This window comes from Barbatula barbatula, assembly GCF_947034865.1.
Source record: "Barbatula barbatula genome assembly, chromosome: 14".
Taxonomy (NCBI): Eukaryota; Metazoa; Chordata; class Actinopteri; order Cypriniformes; family Nemacheilidae; genus Barbatula; species Barbatula barbatula.
In genome coordinates, this window is record NC_136777.1 from 8,906,877 (window position 1) to 8,925,310 (window position 18,434).

Below are 18,434 nucleotides of genomic sequence, written 5' to 3' on the forward strand. Positions count from 1 at the left end.
ATTGTAAGTCATGTGTTTTCGGACGATATCCGTGTTAGGGACGGTTTTCTTCGCTTGCTGATTTGATCTGTGGAGGTTTTTATTGGATTTAATTGTTCTGGACTGTTTTTAGATTTTATGTGTTGCTGAACTTTTACAGGAAAATATTTCACTGCACTTGCGAGAAACATATTTAATTATCCACACATTCACTGTTTAGCTCTGTTTGTTTTCGCAAATATTGTGTCACTTCTCAGTTTTTTCTATTTTTTATTCCACAGATTTTAACATGTATTTTATTTTCCCTTCAATTATTCTGTCTTGTATGCTGCTTTTCTTGCTGGCCTGCAGAATAAAGCCAACCTCCATTTTAAAGGGCTCACACAGGAAGAGGGTTTCTCTTCCTCCATTGGGTAGGTGACCCAGGGGGAGTGTCAACCCCAGGCTCACTCCGAATGGAAAAGTGGTGACCCCGATCTGGGCTGAGAATCCTGTGGTTAACCTATCCCTTATTCACACAAAAACTACACTCAAACCTATGTGTCACGCATTCCATAAGAATAATCCTTTCCTATTTTGTCATTCTTATAATCTGCTCCTTACTTTCAAAGCTCGGTGTGGTTGTTGCTTTTGTACTGAAATTCCACCACCAACCCACAGCTTACTGTTCACAGCAATCTTGCCTTTCACAGTTGACCATTATTTTCATGAATTTCACACCTTTCACTATTGAGCTTGTTTTGCTTTCCTTATGGCTCTTAGCAATAACAGATCAAGATTCAGAGGTGTAAAATGTAGCGAAAAACATATATTTAACTAAAGGTATTATTGGACACTTTGTCAAAGTTGTACTCTGTAAGTCATTTGTAAAAGTTTTAGCCATTATAGCCCATCTTGAGTGTATTTCCATATTTTATGATCATTAAGGTACTAAAGAGAGAGATTTTTCCTTAACCTTAAGAATATTGTGATAAAGCAGGGTGCTGTTTAAAGTTTCTGTGTCTTGATTATGTCTTTAGGACACAGATATCCAAACCGAAACCTTTATATGTAAGTGTTTTCTGACTGGTCAATGACTGAGTCAGAAGTCTTTATAATTAAAATGTTTTGCTTTAGGTCTAATACTGTCTCTTCATAATGACAATTGTGTCTAAATATGCCTTACGTTTAAGTGAATGTCACTGGCTATACATTTTTAGCATCGTAATTCGATGAGAAATATTATTTTATTTGATGCTGTTTACCAAACCGAAGCTCAGTATGTCTTTCAGGCTGGTTTTAAATCATCTTTGCACTAGATGATACATGTATGCTAAAGTTTCCATTGCTTTTCTTCCTCTCTTTCTCTCTCTCTCTTTCTCTCAACTCTACTCTATCAGGGTGCAACCACACTCTGGCCCCTCATTTTCCTCTTCAGCAGCGGCTTCATCTTCCACACGCAAGGTCAGACAGTTACCCCAAGTCCCCGCCAAAAGCAGCAGTGTAGAGCAAGGTACAGTCTTTTTCACTGCTAAATTGCATTTTGCCTTCTTTTAGTGACATTCCAGTTGGAAATATAAATTATTCTTCATTCATAAGCTGAAACAATGCCGGAACACTTTTAATATGAAAATTGTCATCTTACTATTGTGTGTCATATGTCAGCTCTTGCCTCAGAGGAGCGAACGCGGCAAATGAAGGTACGTACCTTCCGAACACCAGCTCCCTCCAGTACCAGCCAGGACGTGGAGAGGACGCTGAAGAATAAACGAGAGGTAAGCGGTATATGTCTTCTCTCTCGGTTCAGACTTTGGTTTGTTATATATATGATATATTATTTCCACATTGTTCTTTAAGAGTGTATGTTTTTTTTTATTTGTGGTACTTTACTTAAAAGCTTTATAAGGAGCAGCGACGGAGCAGTGACAATGTGTCCCATAAGTCCTCAGACAGTGATGTCAGCGACGTGTCAGCCATCTCTCGCGCCAGCAGTGCCTCGCGGATCAGTAGCACCAGCTACATGTCCATTCAATCAGAACGGCCAAGAGGTCGCTTCAGGTGAGACACATAAACATAATCACAGTTTATTGAGTGCATGTGAGTGTCTATACCCAGCATAACATATAAATGAGTGTACAAGTTTTTTTTCCATTTCACAAAGTAAGGTTTAGTGTTGCTATTTGTTAAAGATTGTTTAAATAATTGAATGTTTTATATGTTCAATGTGAAAAAATGTGTTAAATATTCAGTTATAAAGGGCAGTTGTCAATCTTCAAACTAATAAGGGGCCATATTCTATACATTTGTAACAGTTCCTTACCACCTATAATTGGTTTCATGGACCAAAAGGTCCCAATTTAGGTTTAACAAAATCACCCCCCCTTCTCTGACCTTTAGAATTAATCAGGTTGTTTTTGCTACATTTAAGGCTTATATATGTATGTGACCTACATGTAATATTCAGGACAATATGTCCACACTGCCACTCTTTTGCAAAAAAATGTTTATAAAATAAAACCTTTAATATCAAATTTTAAGGAAAATAAAAGAGAAAACAGCACTTAACATTAGATTGATCTAGTTTAGGTGCATGATTTGCATATCATGTTATTTGGGTTACTGACATTCAGCACTCTTCACCAACATTGTTTTTTTCAGCCGTCACATTAATCCGTCCAGCCACAGCATGCTGAAGAGTGCAAGCGGGGAGATCTACTCTCTAGAGCGTACGGATGGCAGCCAGTCAGACACGGCTCTAGGAACACTGGGAGTTGGAGGAAAAAAGCGCAGATCCAGCCTTAGTGCCCGTGTGGTTGCCATCGTGGGCATTCCCTCTCGCCGCAGCAGGAGCACCTCTCAGCTCAGTCACACAGGTCAGACTCTTCCAGCCAATCATTTGCATTCATTATTGCCTTGTGTCTTCCTGTATTCAATCAGATTGAAAGCTTACACACTACACAGTATGTTTTTTTAACAATAGCATATGGCTTTTCAGCAGGGTCTGAAATGTAGAAAATGACTTAAATGAAACGGAGTTACCCACTATGAAATAGAAAGAATAGTCTGAATAGTCCCTTGCTGTTTGCAACAAAAACATAATATTCTCTTTGGTTATTTTTATTATAAGAATAGAAAATAAAATATTATGAACTGTGTGAACTGTGGCTAGTTTTCTCAGGTCATCTCAACATTGGCTGGTGTGGCTAAATGTTCATTTTGAAGCCTTGCAATACAATCAAACACGCACATACCATGGATTGTTTATTTTTCTTAATCAAACCCAAGAACAAGCAGTCCTTACAACTATATACAACTGTTAACATCAAGACATCCACGTTGACAGATGACACTGAACATTACAACAATAAAGTTTTAAATACAACTTTAAAAAGCAGTGAAAGAGATACAAGACACAGACAAGTTTCATGATCTTGCTCTGATAGCCGGAGGTGCCCTCTACTGGTGTAGAATGTAAAATCAACAGTGAATATACCATAACCTTGTGCTTTGCATTATGAGTAACAGCAGGAGATATTCACCAAGTACTGCATTGTGGTCATTAAAGCCAAACACAGAAGGTCACCAAAATAAATACTGAAATATTATTTGAACCAATTCCACACTGTGTAAACCGACCCCGTACATTGGCCAGACCATTTGCAAAGACTGCGGGACAACTTTGTGCTTAAAAGTAAAGTGCATAATTTTTCCAACAAACAAAATTGCACAAATATAGAAATTTGTTTTTAGGAGTGTATTTCAGAAATCACAAGAAATATCTGTTTGTTTTCTAAATATATAAAGATAAGAAAGTGAAGTGAACTGCAATTTTAAATATAAAACTGAGACATCCAGGAAACTAAAATGAGAAGTTAAGCTACAGATTGCTGCATTATTCATAACATATTCTTATTTTGTGTTCTTTTAAACAAAGAACACTTTGAATATGTAAAGAACCAATTTGGAATAATCTGGTGGTTAAATATGTTTTATTGAGTACGAATCAGTGCTTTAAAGCAACACATGTCCTCATTCCCTGTTTTTCAGTGGGAGCTGAAGACTCAGAATAGAAATATGAATGGCAGCATGTTAGCACTGGCAGGAGTTCACACTGTCAGGTGCAGATTAACCCCGGATTGTTATCAGATGTGATGTAGACAAATGCCTTTGAAGTTGGATCTGATATCCTCTTAAATTCCATATTTTAAACAGTGTCTGTTTATAGTTAAATAAATGGTGTGCTGAAAAAAGAAACAAATTCAAAAAGGATGGCAAAAGAAGTTTTTTGGCAAGTTCTGGATAATATCTTAAAAGGCCTATCAGATGATAAATCACAAAGAGTATCAAAGCTAAAATAAATCAGCCTTTTAAAGAGCTCTGTTGCACTGTTACAGCTGCTTCATGCTTTGCTCGTTGCACCATCTTCCTCCATTCACAAGGATTGAAAATTAAGAATAAGATTAACAGTACTTTTATTAAGATACAAATGCATAATCCTCCATTTAGAACAGAATGCATTAAACACAGAGCTGACTTCATCATTGCATTGGTTAAAAAAGTAACAATGACATTCCTAAAAATGTCAGTAGCTGTTTAGCAATCACTTTAATCCAGAAGTTTAATCCAAAAGTATCCTAAAGTACAGTATATCTAAAAAGAACAGTTAAGAGGTAAAGTACAGCATTTATGAATATCACATATCATTCATCATTTTCAGAATAAGCCAGTAATGAGGGTTTGATAAAAGTGGACACTATGAGTGGAGTGATAAATCTCTCTGCAGCATTGTGACTCAAACACCTGGCACGGTTGCAGCTCAGTGAGCCACCTTATAGTGGCTGACATTTTCAAAGGATCTGTAATCCATCAGAAGGCCATAAATAGTAACGATAGTGCCCCATGACGTCTAGCAGGAGATGTTACATTCACCAGGGGTGAAGAGTTTTTTCTCAGATGCAATATTTTCTACTAAGAATAATAATAGCACTAACCTAAGCATTTGGACCCTTTATATGTCCAGTGTATAACATTTAGTGGCATCTAGGGGTGATGTTACGAATTGCAACTATCGGCTCACTGCACCTGTCTTCTATTTCGAAGCACGACGGTGGCTGACAAAGCAATAAGGCTGTGTTCAGACTTGACTTCTTTATTGACAAGAACGACGAAATAGCAGCCGAACGCCATGACTTTGGAGGCAGTGTCTGTGCATGAAGGCAGCCCAGAGAAACAGGCAGCGTAACATGTCTATTTGAATCACATATTTAAAAACTACAATACTAATTTCTCGTGCAATCAGAAGTTGTTGAAAGTTACACTTATAGAAAACTACGGTCCAAACAGATGCTAGCAAGTTAAAAAAAGAAGTCAAGTCTGAACACAGCCTCACATGTCGTTTTTGCTTTGTGTGCTGTATAGGTTGCACTTAATTATTCCAGTCTTGTCTCATTGTTCCAAGGTTACTAGAGAGGGCAGGACACAGTCCATGCCAAGATCTGACAAAAGATGTGATGATAGAGCTGGACAAAAGATGTGGCGACTGCAAAAATCCAGCCGCTTTAAGATTATTAATAATAATCTTAAATCAATTTTGTTTTTATTTTGCCTTGTTGTGCAAGCACTGTCGAGCTTGTGCAGAGGCTTCAGCATTTGCCAGAGGGGAACTGGAATCCCCTGGTTAGGCCTGGTTTCCCTTTGAGGTTTTAATGAAAATTTAAAAAAACTATATAATTAACGCTAACTTGACTTGTTATTCTTTAAGGGGAAAATAATAACACTTTCACAGCCCTGTGTATGCTAATGTGTCTTTGACTTCCGTCCCCAGAAGCTGCCAACAAGAAAGCAAAGGGATCCAGTCAGATCCAGCGCAGTCAGGAGACTGGTATGGCAGTGGAGTATCCCCGCAATGTCATGGCCCGCCAGGCAAGCCGAGAGTCCACCGACGGCAGCATGAACAGTTACAGCTCTGAGGGCAAGTTAGTATCCAGCACAGTATAACCACTTATTTGTCTACCTACAACTTTCCAAATAAGTTCTGCTTTTTGCTGCAAGATTCACTTCTAGGTTGCCTCGAAAATGTTCTGCCTCGATTTTCGTGCATCTGCTACGAACTCATAATTTAAACATAAGTGCAGACTCAGCAGGCTGTGTGTCATGTACACATGAGCACCGTGCATCTCGATTTATGTGGAAAAACTCTAGATAAGATAAGCAAAAAAAGAGCAGCCTGCTGAGAAACACATGAGACCTGATCAGAAGAGTTAATGCTGTGTCCACTACGTTCCCAAGTCCATTTTAGGAGCCAGATGGCAGGCGATACTCCTCTATAATAATGAAAATATCCATCATCTGCAGAAAAGGGTCTTGGCTGAGTCTTGCCGCCATGCAAAACGGGTCAACCATGCGTCCCCTCGCAGCAACAGTCAGTTGTGTCATATCACAGAGTGTGGAATAACCAGTATTTCTGTGATTTAAAAGATATTTCACCTGAATGCGTTTTAAAAAGCGTCTGAAATCAAATTAGGCTGCTTATATGGAAGCATGACACGGGCTGGCACGTCCCTCGGACATTCCTCCAGGAGTTAGGTCATGGAAATTGTGCTGGCCTCAAAGGAAATATTGAGAGTATTATTGAGGGGCCTTAACGCGGGATAGGGTTTACATACCATAAGTCTGCTCTGGGAGGAGATGGGATGGATTTCAGGCGTTGTTTGAACTCTATATGAGGGCAGGCTGCATACACAGATTTAATGGAAACAAATCCAGTTCAAACCATGATGGATTTCAATGACAATATTACATTGAGAGATGTATCTGTATATTTGTCTGTCGGTTCTTCTATATCTATTAAAACAACTGGTTTGTGTTGTGATGTGGTACGGAATCACCTCTGTGTATGTGTCTCAGTCTGATCTTCTCAGGGATGAGGTTGGGGGCCGACAGCCAGTTCAGTGACTTCTTAGATGGTCTTGGTCCTGCTCAGTTGGTGGGTAGGCAAACACTTGCAACACCTGCCATGGGTAAGTTGGTCTGTATAGAGTTAGGTTGTTGAATTTGCATTAGAATAACAGTTATAATTTTAACAAAGTATTTTATGTTTAATTCATATTAATATTGTATTGCATATTAATTGTATCAAATTCCATTAAAACAGTTATTGATTATTTGTGGGGGTCTACCGGTAGTTACGTTTGGGCCACATAACGTCTTGCCATTGAAACCGTCTATACCAGCTGTAATTTGATGGATTTTTTAAACTTTTGCGCAAATGTCACTTACATCTTCTATTGTATGTACTGCAGGTGATGTTCAGATTGGACTGATGGATAAAAAAGGGCAGCTGGAAGTAGAGGTTATCAGGGCCCGTGGTCTTACACCTAAACCAGGTTCCAAATCGCTGCCGGGTAAGAGTGTGTTCAAAGATTTCCTTCTTTGTCTGTATTAAATATGTCTCACACTCATTATGGTAACATTGTTTTCCGTGAATTGTTTATATCCAAACATTAAGCATGTCAGTATAACTACAATAGTGTTGTATTGGTTAACATCTATAAAACCCAATGTAAATGGGTCAATTCACAATGAACAATTGTATTTATATGAACTAACATTATCAAAAATTAATAAATATTAAAAAAACACATTGTTCATTGTTAGTTCATGTTAGTTAATGCATGTAGTAATGCCATTTTGCAAAGACTTTTTTACCAAATCGGACAGAACACTGTAAATTTCACATTGCAGTTATTTTCGACTATAATGACTATTGGCACAGCCAAGCGCTGTAACTGCCTTTGCAATATGCAGTGACCCCTGAAAGTTTATGAACACTTAAGACACACTTAAAAGTGTATACTGTACATGTCTTTTAATTATATAACAAAATATAGGGCCAAGTGGAATTTATTTAGGAAACTTTACTGATATTCCAAACCATATATGACATTTCCAAATATTTTAAGACCATTGAAGTTATATATCATTGTGACTGGAACTTTGTGAGCTATGTGTCTGCTCTTCACAGCTCCCTACGTCAAGGTCTACTTGCTGGAAAATGGTGTGTGCAAAGCCAAAAAGAAAACCAAGATTGCACGTAAAACGCTGGATCCTCTTTATCAACAAGCGCTGCAGTTCGAGGAAAGTCCGCAGGGTAAAGTTCTCCAGGTAGGAAGCAAGTTTGACTCCGTTGTTTCTACATGCAAAGTCCCCTGTTTGTTGCTGTTTTAACCGTGCATTTTAAATGTGTCTTCAGGTCATAGTCTGGGGAGATTATGGCCGTATGGACCACAAATGTTTCATGGGAGTTGCACAGATTCTTTTAGAAGAGCTGGATCTTTCTAGCACGGTGATCGGTTGGTACAAACTGTTCCCCCCCTCATCACTGGTCGACCCGACGTTAGCTCCTCTCACTCGTCGCGCTTCCCAAACATCGCTGGACTCTTCAGTCCCGCAAGGGACCAGGTCCTAGTAAACAGACGAGGGCTCAACGCGGAACACGACCCAGCGAACCAAGTACAAGAGGCAACAATCAGAAGCAGAGTGGCAGATAAAGAGACATATGGATAGAAATCACGATCAAAGCTTTGCTGAAGCCTGACAATCACTTCTCTCTTTTCCTTTTGATCTTTGGGTTGTAGAGATTTCCTTTGATCCACTCTGCTCCTTACTGCATGTTGTGTTGCTGAGACGATGGTGACGAATCAACCCAAATAAAAGAGAGTGGCAAGAATTGGGATGGTGCTGGTACCCTAGATGGCTCTGGTCAGTCAACGCATTCGTTTTCTATCCATGTACAGAGTGTAGGCGATTCAGAGAGGCAGTGATATGACAGAGAACGAATGAGAGGAAAGAAAACGCTCAAACTGGTTTTGGCTTGGTCTTCCTGCATGATGACAGATCAGACTCAGAGACCAAGTAGTAGTACACCCAAAAATTACAATTCTGTCATCATTTACTCTTGTCATTTCAAACCTGTATGAGTTAATTTCTTCTGCAGAACACAAAAGAAGATTTTGTCAACTGGCCAACATTCACTTTCATTGGTTTTGTGTACATACAATAGAAGTCAAAGGGGACCATCAGTTTTTGGTAACCAATATTTTTGAATAGTTTGAAATGACAAGAGGGTGAGTAATGACAAAATTTTCATTTTTGGGTGAACTATTACTTTAAGGCCAGCAAACCTGTTTATGCTTGTTTAAGATGCTTTTTTAAAGCAGGGACAGCACTGCCCCTCCTCTATATTGCACTTATAGGAAGTCACTCCATTGAGAGAGACCATAAGTCAAGGTATAAAGAAATAGTCTTCTTTGAGAGTTTCTCTCGACATCGTGGATGCTGCGTCCGAGACCCCACATTGTGCCGATCGGGCATGAAATCAGATTGTGTGAGTGTGTGTGAGAGTGCGCGTGTTTGTGTCTAGGAAGGCAGGGATGCCTAAAAACCTTTTAAGTCTGTTTACAGCAGTCGGCACGACTGCTTTGCCTTTTCACTTTACTGTCGGTAAATAGGCACACTTTGTAGAATGTGAAAACATGCTTCATGTTTTCTGACATTAGTGTCATACGATCTTCATGGAAAACACAAACCACTTGTATTTGAACACCGGAACTGTACGACGCTGCCACTATAGTTTCGTTTCTTTTCAGCCCTAACAAGAAATACATTCATTCACTAACACGTTTGACTTCTTGGAGTTCTTGCCATCACGATACACATCGCTAGCATTTGACAGCTTTTTATTTTCGATTCTGTTCGGACCTGTACATACCGATATTAGAATTTCTTCCCGACTATAGTTTACATAATTTTAATGCAAGCACAATTGCTTGGTTTTTATTGAACAAAAAAGGGGAAATACAGAAGAGGCCAAATTATTGTAATCTCCCTATTTTTAGCTTCACTTGAGTTTAGTTTCGAATCAAACAAACCTCACAGATCCCCCTGAGCATTTGAATGAATGTGACAGTAGGTGAGAGGTGGTCTTAAAAGACTGCCGCTCGTCACCAATAAGGGGAACAGCATGAATCTGGAACTGTTCCAAGTTGCATGCACATTTTGTAAAACAAGACAGATGAGAAAAAAGAGACTACAATAAGTGTGTGTTAGTTCCACAAACTGTAGGCCAGCTTGTATGTTGCATGTACTTGTACAGTTTGCTTGTACTTGATATAAATAGATTATCAAATAAAATTAAGCCATTCATTCCATGTGTGGGCATTTGGCCAGGTTCAGCCATACACACAGGCCTTATTTGGGGCTGAATGTCTATAAGAAGTTTTGAAATTGTTTTATTGTTTTTTACCCAATGGATGAATAAGTGCTGTACTGTAGTACCGAACAAACACAAGGCCCTGTTTTATTGAAGATATTGGTGTTCACTGTAGTCTGTACTACTGTGGGGCTAAAACTAAGGTAGATAACGTGTATAAAACATTTAGAGCTATCTGTATATGGAGTATGATTATACAAAACCACAAAGACTTAGAGATATATCGATATTGATAAAGGAGTGTATCATCACTTGCGTACATGCATATATTGTAAATATGAGTCTGCAAAGTTTACTTATATTTACAAAGCTGCCCTGTTCAAGTTAATGGATAAGTGATCTGTCTCTTGGTTCTGCTGAGCGGAAGAAGGGATGCGTCCAAAGTTTTATTTTTATTCGCTAAATTATGCCCACACTCACAAGAGAAATTTGGACCTCTACTGACCTGTTGCTTTATCATAAATGCTCATGGTTCCTTGTTTCATTGAGAAGTTTACTTTTTATGCCAGTCACGGCAGACTTATTTACTTTGTCAGTATTATTCAAGATACTGATTGTTTACAGTTCATGTGTTCCACTGAAAGAAAATTTAAGTATTCACTGCAACATTACTTTGTACAGCAGACGTGGCTCAAATAATGTGTATGTTTTATATTCAAGAGTTCATTTTTATTATTTACAAATAAAAGACTGTGTGGAAGAAAACTTGCATTTGTTATATATATATTTTTTAGGTAACTATTCTACTTTTTAAAGTCGTATTTAATAAAATAAAATGTTTGTTGGTAACTAATAAGGGGTTGGCCTAGTTAAACCCTGTCCACCAACTGCAATTCATTGTTATCCACTTTCTCCACCACGTGGAGACAAACAACATTACACTGTCCTATCCTTTTGATAAATGTTTATGTGAATTTATATAGTTTAGTTAATGACAGCGTGTGTTTAGGTGTAAAAAGCTAGTGTAAAGTCAGCGGCACGTGACTTCAGGGAATAAGAACTGCTTTTCTAATGTTTAGTCTTGCACTTGGATTTTGTTCTATTTTTAATTTTATGAGTAACAGGTTTGGCATAGGCACTTAAACTTTTTTTTATTCAGCACACACACACACACTTCTGCTATTGCACTGCTGATGCACTTTACAATGCCACAACAGAAACCAATTGTGTTGATAGGTCACCGAGGCACAAATGCTTTATCAGTACTAAAAATAAAAGCAGCAGGATTAATCCGTGGCCAAGAAAATCTTCACATCATTGCTTCACAGTTTGCTGGATTGTTTTTTCCATAAGCCCAAGTCCTAAATGAAAACCTAAATAGGAAACAGCCCATGACATTGAAGAGGGAGGGTAATGCAGAAATTAGAACACACAAATCGAAGTTTAGATCCGAATAAGTTGTAAGTGCCAAATAGAATAAATAAAAATAATAGTAATAATAAAGACAATAAATAAAACAATGATTTTGGAACTATATATGACATACTGCATATATATTTGAAGAAAGAACAATACAGTGCTAATGGATAACATTCCTGCAGCAAGAGGCAAACTTTGACCTTCATTTGAATTAACTGGATTGTCTAGAAAGGTAATTATTTGCTAAGATTATTTGACCTTAAAATCTGAGCACACTGCACATTGTGCTTAACAATATGGCAAATCTAGGTACAGTACTCAATGCATAAATATTGTAATACTGTGCATGCCATACACACCAACTGCAGAAGCAGTATGACTATTAGGTTAGTATGCTGTTTGAGACAGTCTTTGTTCACCCCACAGCAGTAAATCTTCTTCTGTCCAGGAGAGGGCAGAATTCTTATAGGACTGTGTACTCCATAATGATGGTTTGATTTTCAGAAGAACATGGTTGGTGAATGACAGTGTAAGTTTACCTTGAATTGAAAGGATTTGCTTACTATGATGTCTTCTATACTTAATGTTTTATTCTGTTCTATGAATCATGCATCTGAAGTTTAAATAGCTTTCCTGAGACTCAGTGGTTAGAGCGTGGTGCTAACAATGCCAAGGTCATGGGTTCGATCCAAGGGGGTTGCACATAGTCAGAAACAAATGTATAATGGAATGAAATGTAAGTCGCTTTGGATAAAAGTGTCTTCTAAATGCATATAGTTGTAAATGTAAATGTAGACAAAAAACTCTAATAATAATAGTCAGTGTAGGCCTATTAGAGGTACAATCAAAATACACAAGGACATTTTAGTTAGAAAACACCAAATGTATAAAGGGAAAGACAAGACAGCTGTTACAGAGAGCATAATTCATTTCTACACTAAACCGAGCTATGAGTTCAACAAGCTTATGTGATTTTTACGGTATTTAATTAAATCTATTAAAAAGGCATATCAATGCTTTCTCCTTGATTGAAATTCTTGTTTATGTGTCAAATAACCAAGCAATTTACTATAGATACTGTAACACGGGCATATAGTACATTTATAAACTTGCACTGCCATTCAGTTTTTAATGTAAAGATATATCTGCAACAGTCTGCTTTTGTCTGGTTTCAGGCATTGGAATTAAAACCAGGGCTGTAAAAAGATTTCAAACACTTTTTAAAAATGGGTTGATTTATGGCCGTCTTGGAAATATGTAAGAAGCATATTTTGTGCTCCATTCTTCAAATTAATCTATTGCTAATATTTTAAGACTCATTCCTCTTTGAATTTAATCCCGATGCTCATAGTTTTTATGACTGCGCTTATTGGAGAGCTCAAATGGGTTCTTCTCACCATCTTTCCCATAGCAAACTCACAGTCTGCAGAAATGTTTTAGTTTTGCAGATTCTGTAGAGGAGGCCCACACATTTTTAAGCTATTCACGGAGATATTCAAAGCTTTTGGAAAACTTATGCAAAGTGAGTGTAATTTGGTCACGCGACGCGCGAGAACCAATGTCGTTTTTATGGCAGGCCGATGGTGTCACAATTACTCCATACATTATATCCAAATGCCGTTTTTGACAGCGTTTTAAATCGTATTTGCGCCGCAAAATACGGCATAAAACCCGTGCAAAAAGACGCCCATAACGCCGTATTTAACGGCGATTTAAGACGCCCAGAAAGCTCTTTTTTTCACCGCTGTCTTGCCATATGACGTTGTAAAAAACTTTTTTTATGGCGCCTTAAAACGCGCCTGCTTTTCGCGCGGTTTTTACGGCGTTTGGAATCGCGAATCCGTAATTTGCGGCGCACATACGGTTTAAAAAATTCGGATATTAACGCGTTTAATCTATTGCGTCATTGTGACACCATCGGCTTTGCAATACGTTGTAGCGTGAGCTGACGCCTCACAAAGGCGCCATACACTGAAAATAACATTTTAAAACAAAGACGCGCGGAATTTGATTCCCAATAGTTACAGTGTGACTTAACGGGTTTGTTTAATACTATTTTTGTATTTTGATCACTTCAAATAAACAGCACTGAGTTGTAAGAGCATTATTGGGGTGAGTAAATTATGCCACCATTTCATTTTAGATTAAATATTCATGTAAGGTCTAATTTCTGTTCAAACACATTGACTTGCAGCGAAGTGAGTGGCTTTATTGCGTCTAGGCAGGTCGGTGATTGGAAATTCTGCCATTTTACGCTGTCTCATTCGACACTCTTCTTTAGCTCCCTAAAATATTTTGTTTGTGTGAACGCACAATGGACCACCTACACATCTTGACAAGCGATAGACGTTTCAAAGGAAGAAAAATGTCTTCATGCATATTTCTTCAAAAGCGTAAGCACATGTCGCTACACAGGTAACTTAGGTTTTGGAAGATCTTATTAGAATTAACAGAAGTAACTTAGAAGTAGCCAGATTTCTATTACCCTTCCATCTGCGCGAATTGAAATAGCGCATCGAAAATACGCCCAATGGAAACACGTAAATTTCTTAAAACTTACTTTTATCGCAAAAAAAGTTCTCACGCGCATGATGTGGTTTTTCAAGCAATAAGAAAATCATATTTAGCAATGGAAATCAATGGTCACGTGATGTATAAAAGGTCACATGACCATTCGCGGTATGTTTTGTCAGAACATTTGGAATCACATTAAGTCATATTTTATATGATGGCCCATATGCAGGAAAACAAGTGAGTGCAGTTTGGAGATTTATTAGGAACAGTGAGGTAATATGAAAAGATATAAGGAAATATAGACATTTCTCTTTACTCTTCCATCACGGCTCTCACAGGTGGCACTATGCACCAAAGTTGCTTTGCAGCCATAAAACGTTTAAAGAAGAAGTAGGCCAACGGCCGGAATGACTTATCGCGAGAAGAATAAAAATACACTTTAATCGCATAAAATAGTTTCATTGAAACGCAGTCATTCCGCGATATTGTCTGAATCGACTTGATCAATTAAATTCTGCGCAAATCTGTAATGGAAGCCTGGCTCGTGATGGCAGGACATACAGTAACGTTACAGGTGGGGTTGGTGATGTTTCTCCTGGTGTAGATCTTTGTTCTTTTGTCTGGTGGCGATGACTTAAGACTTAGTAGCGTAAACCCTTGTGGTATTACTGCTTTTTAGGTGGGTGTGGAGTTTGATGGCACGTTTTACTTTTAAGAGGAGGCAGCATTAGTAATGTTTAACACGGTGATAACTGTCTCACACCACTAGAGAGCGTTGTCAGGAGCTGAGCTACTAATCTTGAAAGACCCTTAATAAAATTTTCACTACAAAAAAACGTAAAAGTTCTCACCCTGAATGACACATGGCTAGCTGAAATGTATGTCTGACTCACTTGTGTAGCTAAAACGTGATATTCTTGTTTATTTAGGACATTTATTTGCCTTTCTCTTGCCTTTTTAGCATTTTCCTAAATGGAAGCTCAAACATTTTTGTAGTTGAAAGAAAACCGTTCTCAAATTAGCTCCGGATTTTATTTCCGACTACTATCATGATATACTTTTTCAGCAAAGTGGAATGAAAATCTTCTACTTTTTTAAAAAAATGTCATGCATAATCACATATTTTAAAAATACTTAACCTGGGACAGTTTGGTGGTCTCGGAATGATGGCTTTAAACATATTTGTTAATAATAATAATTAAGATTATTTATTTTATTAAGAGATTTGCATTAATGAAGACACATGATCTTATAACCATGAAAGTGCGGTTTTAATGAAGAGGTAGTCCTGGATGATTTTCCTCAATTACCAATGCAATTAGGAAAGAGCTGAGCAGCTGCTGTTGGCATATTACCCCCTGCACCAACACAGATATGCATAGGCGTATGTAGTGCTCATTTATCTCTGCATTTCGTATAATACCTTTGAGAAGTCAGCATTTCAGCTGATATAAACTTTCTTGTTTTGTTCTTTTTTTAGTGTAATGTAACTATGACAAAAAAACAACAGATTAGTTATGCAGTTAAACATACATTGAAATGGACTAAATAGCATTTACATCATTTTTTATTGTTCACAAATTATTGAAACTTACACCGTTCAGCAGTCCTTGCATTTTATTCCTTTTGGAATCACGCGATATGTGTCTGTCTGAATCTCTGCGCCCAGGAAACGCTAGACTGCGTGGTTAGGGAACGGGTCTGACTGTCTTAAGCAATATCAAATCCAAACATAAGTTTATACTGAGACAGGCACACGCACTTCAGGTTTAAATGACGGTTTTGTGTTAAAAGTGCCTTTTGGGGGGAAATAATCGACGCCCACAGCGAGGAGAGAATATCGTAGCCTACAGTTAGTCCTAGGCTATTACTAAACAATACAATGGGTTAATATTTGAATTAAAAATACGCTGCATTCGCTTACATGTACACTGTTATTTGATGGGGACGGGTTAAATGTTTGTTGGGACGAGTCATGATAGAGATTGTTTCCCCCTCGTGTATTCAGAAGTTCAGAAGAACGTAAATGTCTGATGATGTAACCCAAAGAGACGCACAGAGGAATGGCCATGCAGGCCGCGCAGAGGGAGGGAATAGAGATTCCAGAACATTTAGAGAAACTTAAGTTCCCAGTTTTATGAAATACAAAATTACGGATTTTGCAGACACTTACTTGTTTGACTTTTCAATCGCATTATTTCATCAAAATGTTTTGGGCATAAACCAATCCAACAATTTGCCCACAAATAAATCCCGATTATTACATTAGAAGTGGTCAAGTCATTTGGACTGGGATGCAGTAGCCTATAGTTAACAGTCAGTGGCAGGGGGGGTGTTACGTTTATGGCGGGTGATGCCCTCCCCTCTCCAAATCTCCGCTGAAATCGTGACGCTCCTTCAAAACTCCAGTCTCGCGGCGGAGAGTGCAGATAGCTTGAGTCATCTGGAGGATCACAACTTTACCAAATCTATTGCATATCTGCAAATTACCAGGGTGCATGGCCGCAGTAGCCTAATCTGTAGATAAAGCACAATAGTTTCTGTTGTTATATATTTAAAAAAACACGAGAAACAAGAACGAAAATAACGTTTTAAATATAAGACTGTGAAGCTCTTGTTTATGTGAGAGTTCAGCGTTACAGCATCTGTATATGTGTGCACCGCTGGTGCCAGACGCGCGTTTCCAGTCCGCGCTGGTGATGCGATGCCCCGCAACCACAGCGGCGATGAGGGCGGTACTGGTCTCTGGATGAAGACCTCTCAGCATTATGAAATGAAAGATGTTGAAGCCGGTCGTGGAACGATGAACAACGCGACCAAGACAGTCGACAGTCTGCTGACGGCGCCCGGCACAACAGGTGCAGGAGGTTCGGAGAACCCGAGGAGAAAGCAGGGTGCCCGGCTGAGCCTGCTCGGGAAACCGCTCACCTACAGCGCGCAAAGCGGCCGGCGAAACGCGCGCTACAGGAAGCTCCAGAACTATCTCTACAATGTCCTGGAGCGACCGCGTGCCTGGGCATTCATTTACCATGCTTTTGTGTAAGTGAAAATCTCCTTTAACTCTCTATACTGTTCATAAAGGCGTGAACATCATGTTTTTACGCTTAGACTGGAGTTCACCTGTTACTTCAGGCTGAACAGAGGATTGCCGGGGCTCAGTTATTAAGGTTGAGATAGTATTTCCATACATTTAAACGGATCTACACACGAATCTATCTTTTTAATTCAGTGCATTTTCCTCATGTTTGAAATGCTTCTGTTTTTTACCTTTGTGTCATATTTTTCATTGAAAAAAATGGGGATGAGAGTTGTAGTACACTATTCTAAATTCATATGCCACTTCATCTAAAGCATGATTCAGTTGGCTACTGAAATGAATTTGAAAGGCTGATATGCTTTTTTGATAAATAAACACGGAACTGGATTATAGTTTCATAGATTTAATGTGCATCGTTTGATAGACTGTGATAGCTATTTGTCATAGTTGGTTTGCGTAATGGTGTTTATTTGTCAGTAATGTTACTTGTAGGTTTATTTTCATGCAAGTTTCCTTTAAAGGATGCACGCTCATTCTTAGTTAAGGGGAAATGCAGTAATTCTGAGATCTTTTTTTATGCTCAGTCAGAATGTTTGTTGACATTTTGTGAGTAGCACTTGCGTAGGGAGGAAGTCAAGCTGTTGAATTGTAAGACTGGAGCGTTGCAATGTGCTTGTGAGACAGGATGTTGTTGTTTTATTTGTGCTGAGAGGACATATGAGGTCGTAGAGGTTAAGTTGTTACATCTGCAACTACCGCTTTGTCCCATACCGGTCAGAAATATCATAGAAACGGCACACTCGGTCTGAACGAAAGAACGAAAAAGTTGTAGCTACTTGGTTTTGCCAGCAACTAGTGACAAGCTTTCAAAATGTTCTTTATTCACCTTATTATAATGGGCATTGCATTAAAATGTGAAAACTGTCATTCAGAGTGTAAAGAGCTCTAAATGCTGTAAGATGTTTAGTCATGATAGAAACTGAAACAAATCCCTTTTGTCAGATGGTTGTAAAAGCCTATCCAAAAGAATAAGGGTACAGTCAATCCAGAACATATGGGGTGTTCCCTGAAAAGTGAGTTTGTAATCTTGCTGAATCACAACTGTAATAAGCATAGATCAAACCTCTGCGCCAAAAGCTAGTCTGAATAAAATAATGATGCAATTTCCGTTTTGTTCTGTATCAGTATTCAGCGATAAGGGGATTGACAGTTGGTCTCTTTATTAATTTTTACTTATTGTATACTGTAACTCTCCAATCCTGGTGGTTTGGGATGCTTTTATAAATGCATCTAGTT

At 38.4% G+C, this 18,434-nt stretch overlaps 2 protein-coding genes across 5 annotated transcripts in view; both read left to right on the top strand.

Moving 5' to 3' along the window:
* rims1a (regulating synaptic membrane exocytosis 1a) overlaps positions 1-10,926 on the top strand; it is a 56,312-nt gene extending 45,386 nt beyond the window's left edge. For all 3 annotated transcript variants that reach the window (XM_079472963.1, XM_079472964.1, XM_079472965.1), the window contains 9 exons: positions 1,359-1,471; positions 1,624-1,733; positions 1,856-2,016; positions 2,617-2,831; positions 5,783-5,933; positions 6,865-6,977; positions 7,260-7,361; positions 7,982-8,121; positions 8,210-10,926. In XM_079472963.1, the coding sequence (XP_079329089.1) occupies positions 1,359-1,471; positions 1,624-1,733; positions 1,856-2,016; positions 2,617-2,831; positions 5,783-5,933; positions 6,865-6,977; positions 7,260-7,361; positions 7,982-8,121; positions 8,210-8,425 (1,321 nt within the window). In that variant the 3' untranslated portion in view covers positions 8,426-10,926. The remainder of the gene's footprint in view (positions 1-1,358; positions 1,472-1,623; positions 1,734-1,855; positions 2,017-2,616; positions 2,832-5,782; positions 5,934-6,864; positions 6,978-7,259; positions 7,362-7,981; positions 8,122-8,209) is intronic.
* A 5,870-nt stretch (positions 10,927-16,796) lies between these two features.
* The window catches only part of kcnq5a (potassium voltage-gated channel, KQT-like subfamily, member 5a), a 90,382-nt gene continuing 88,744 nt past the window's right edge, over positions 16,797-18,434 (top strand). The window contains exon 1 of one of the 2 annotated variants that reach the window (XM_079472764.1): positions 16,797-17,140. In XM_079472764.1, the coding sequence (XP_079328890.1) occupies positions 16,806-17,140 (335 nt within the window). In that variant the 5' untranslated portion in view covers positions 16,797-16,805. The remainder of the gene's footprint in view (positions 17,141-18,434) is intronic. The other variant, XM_079472763.1, reaches the window with a different exon arrangement.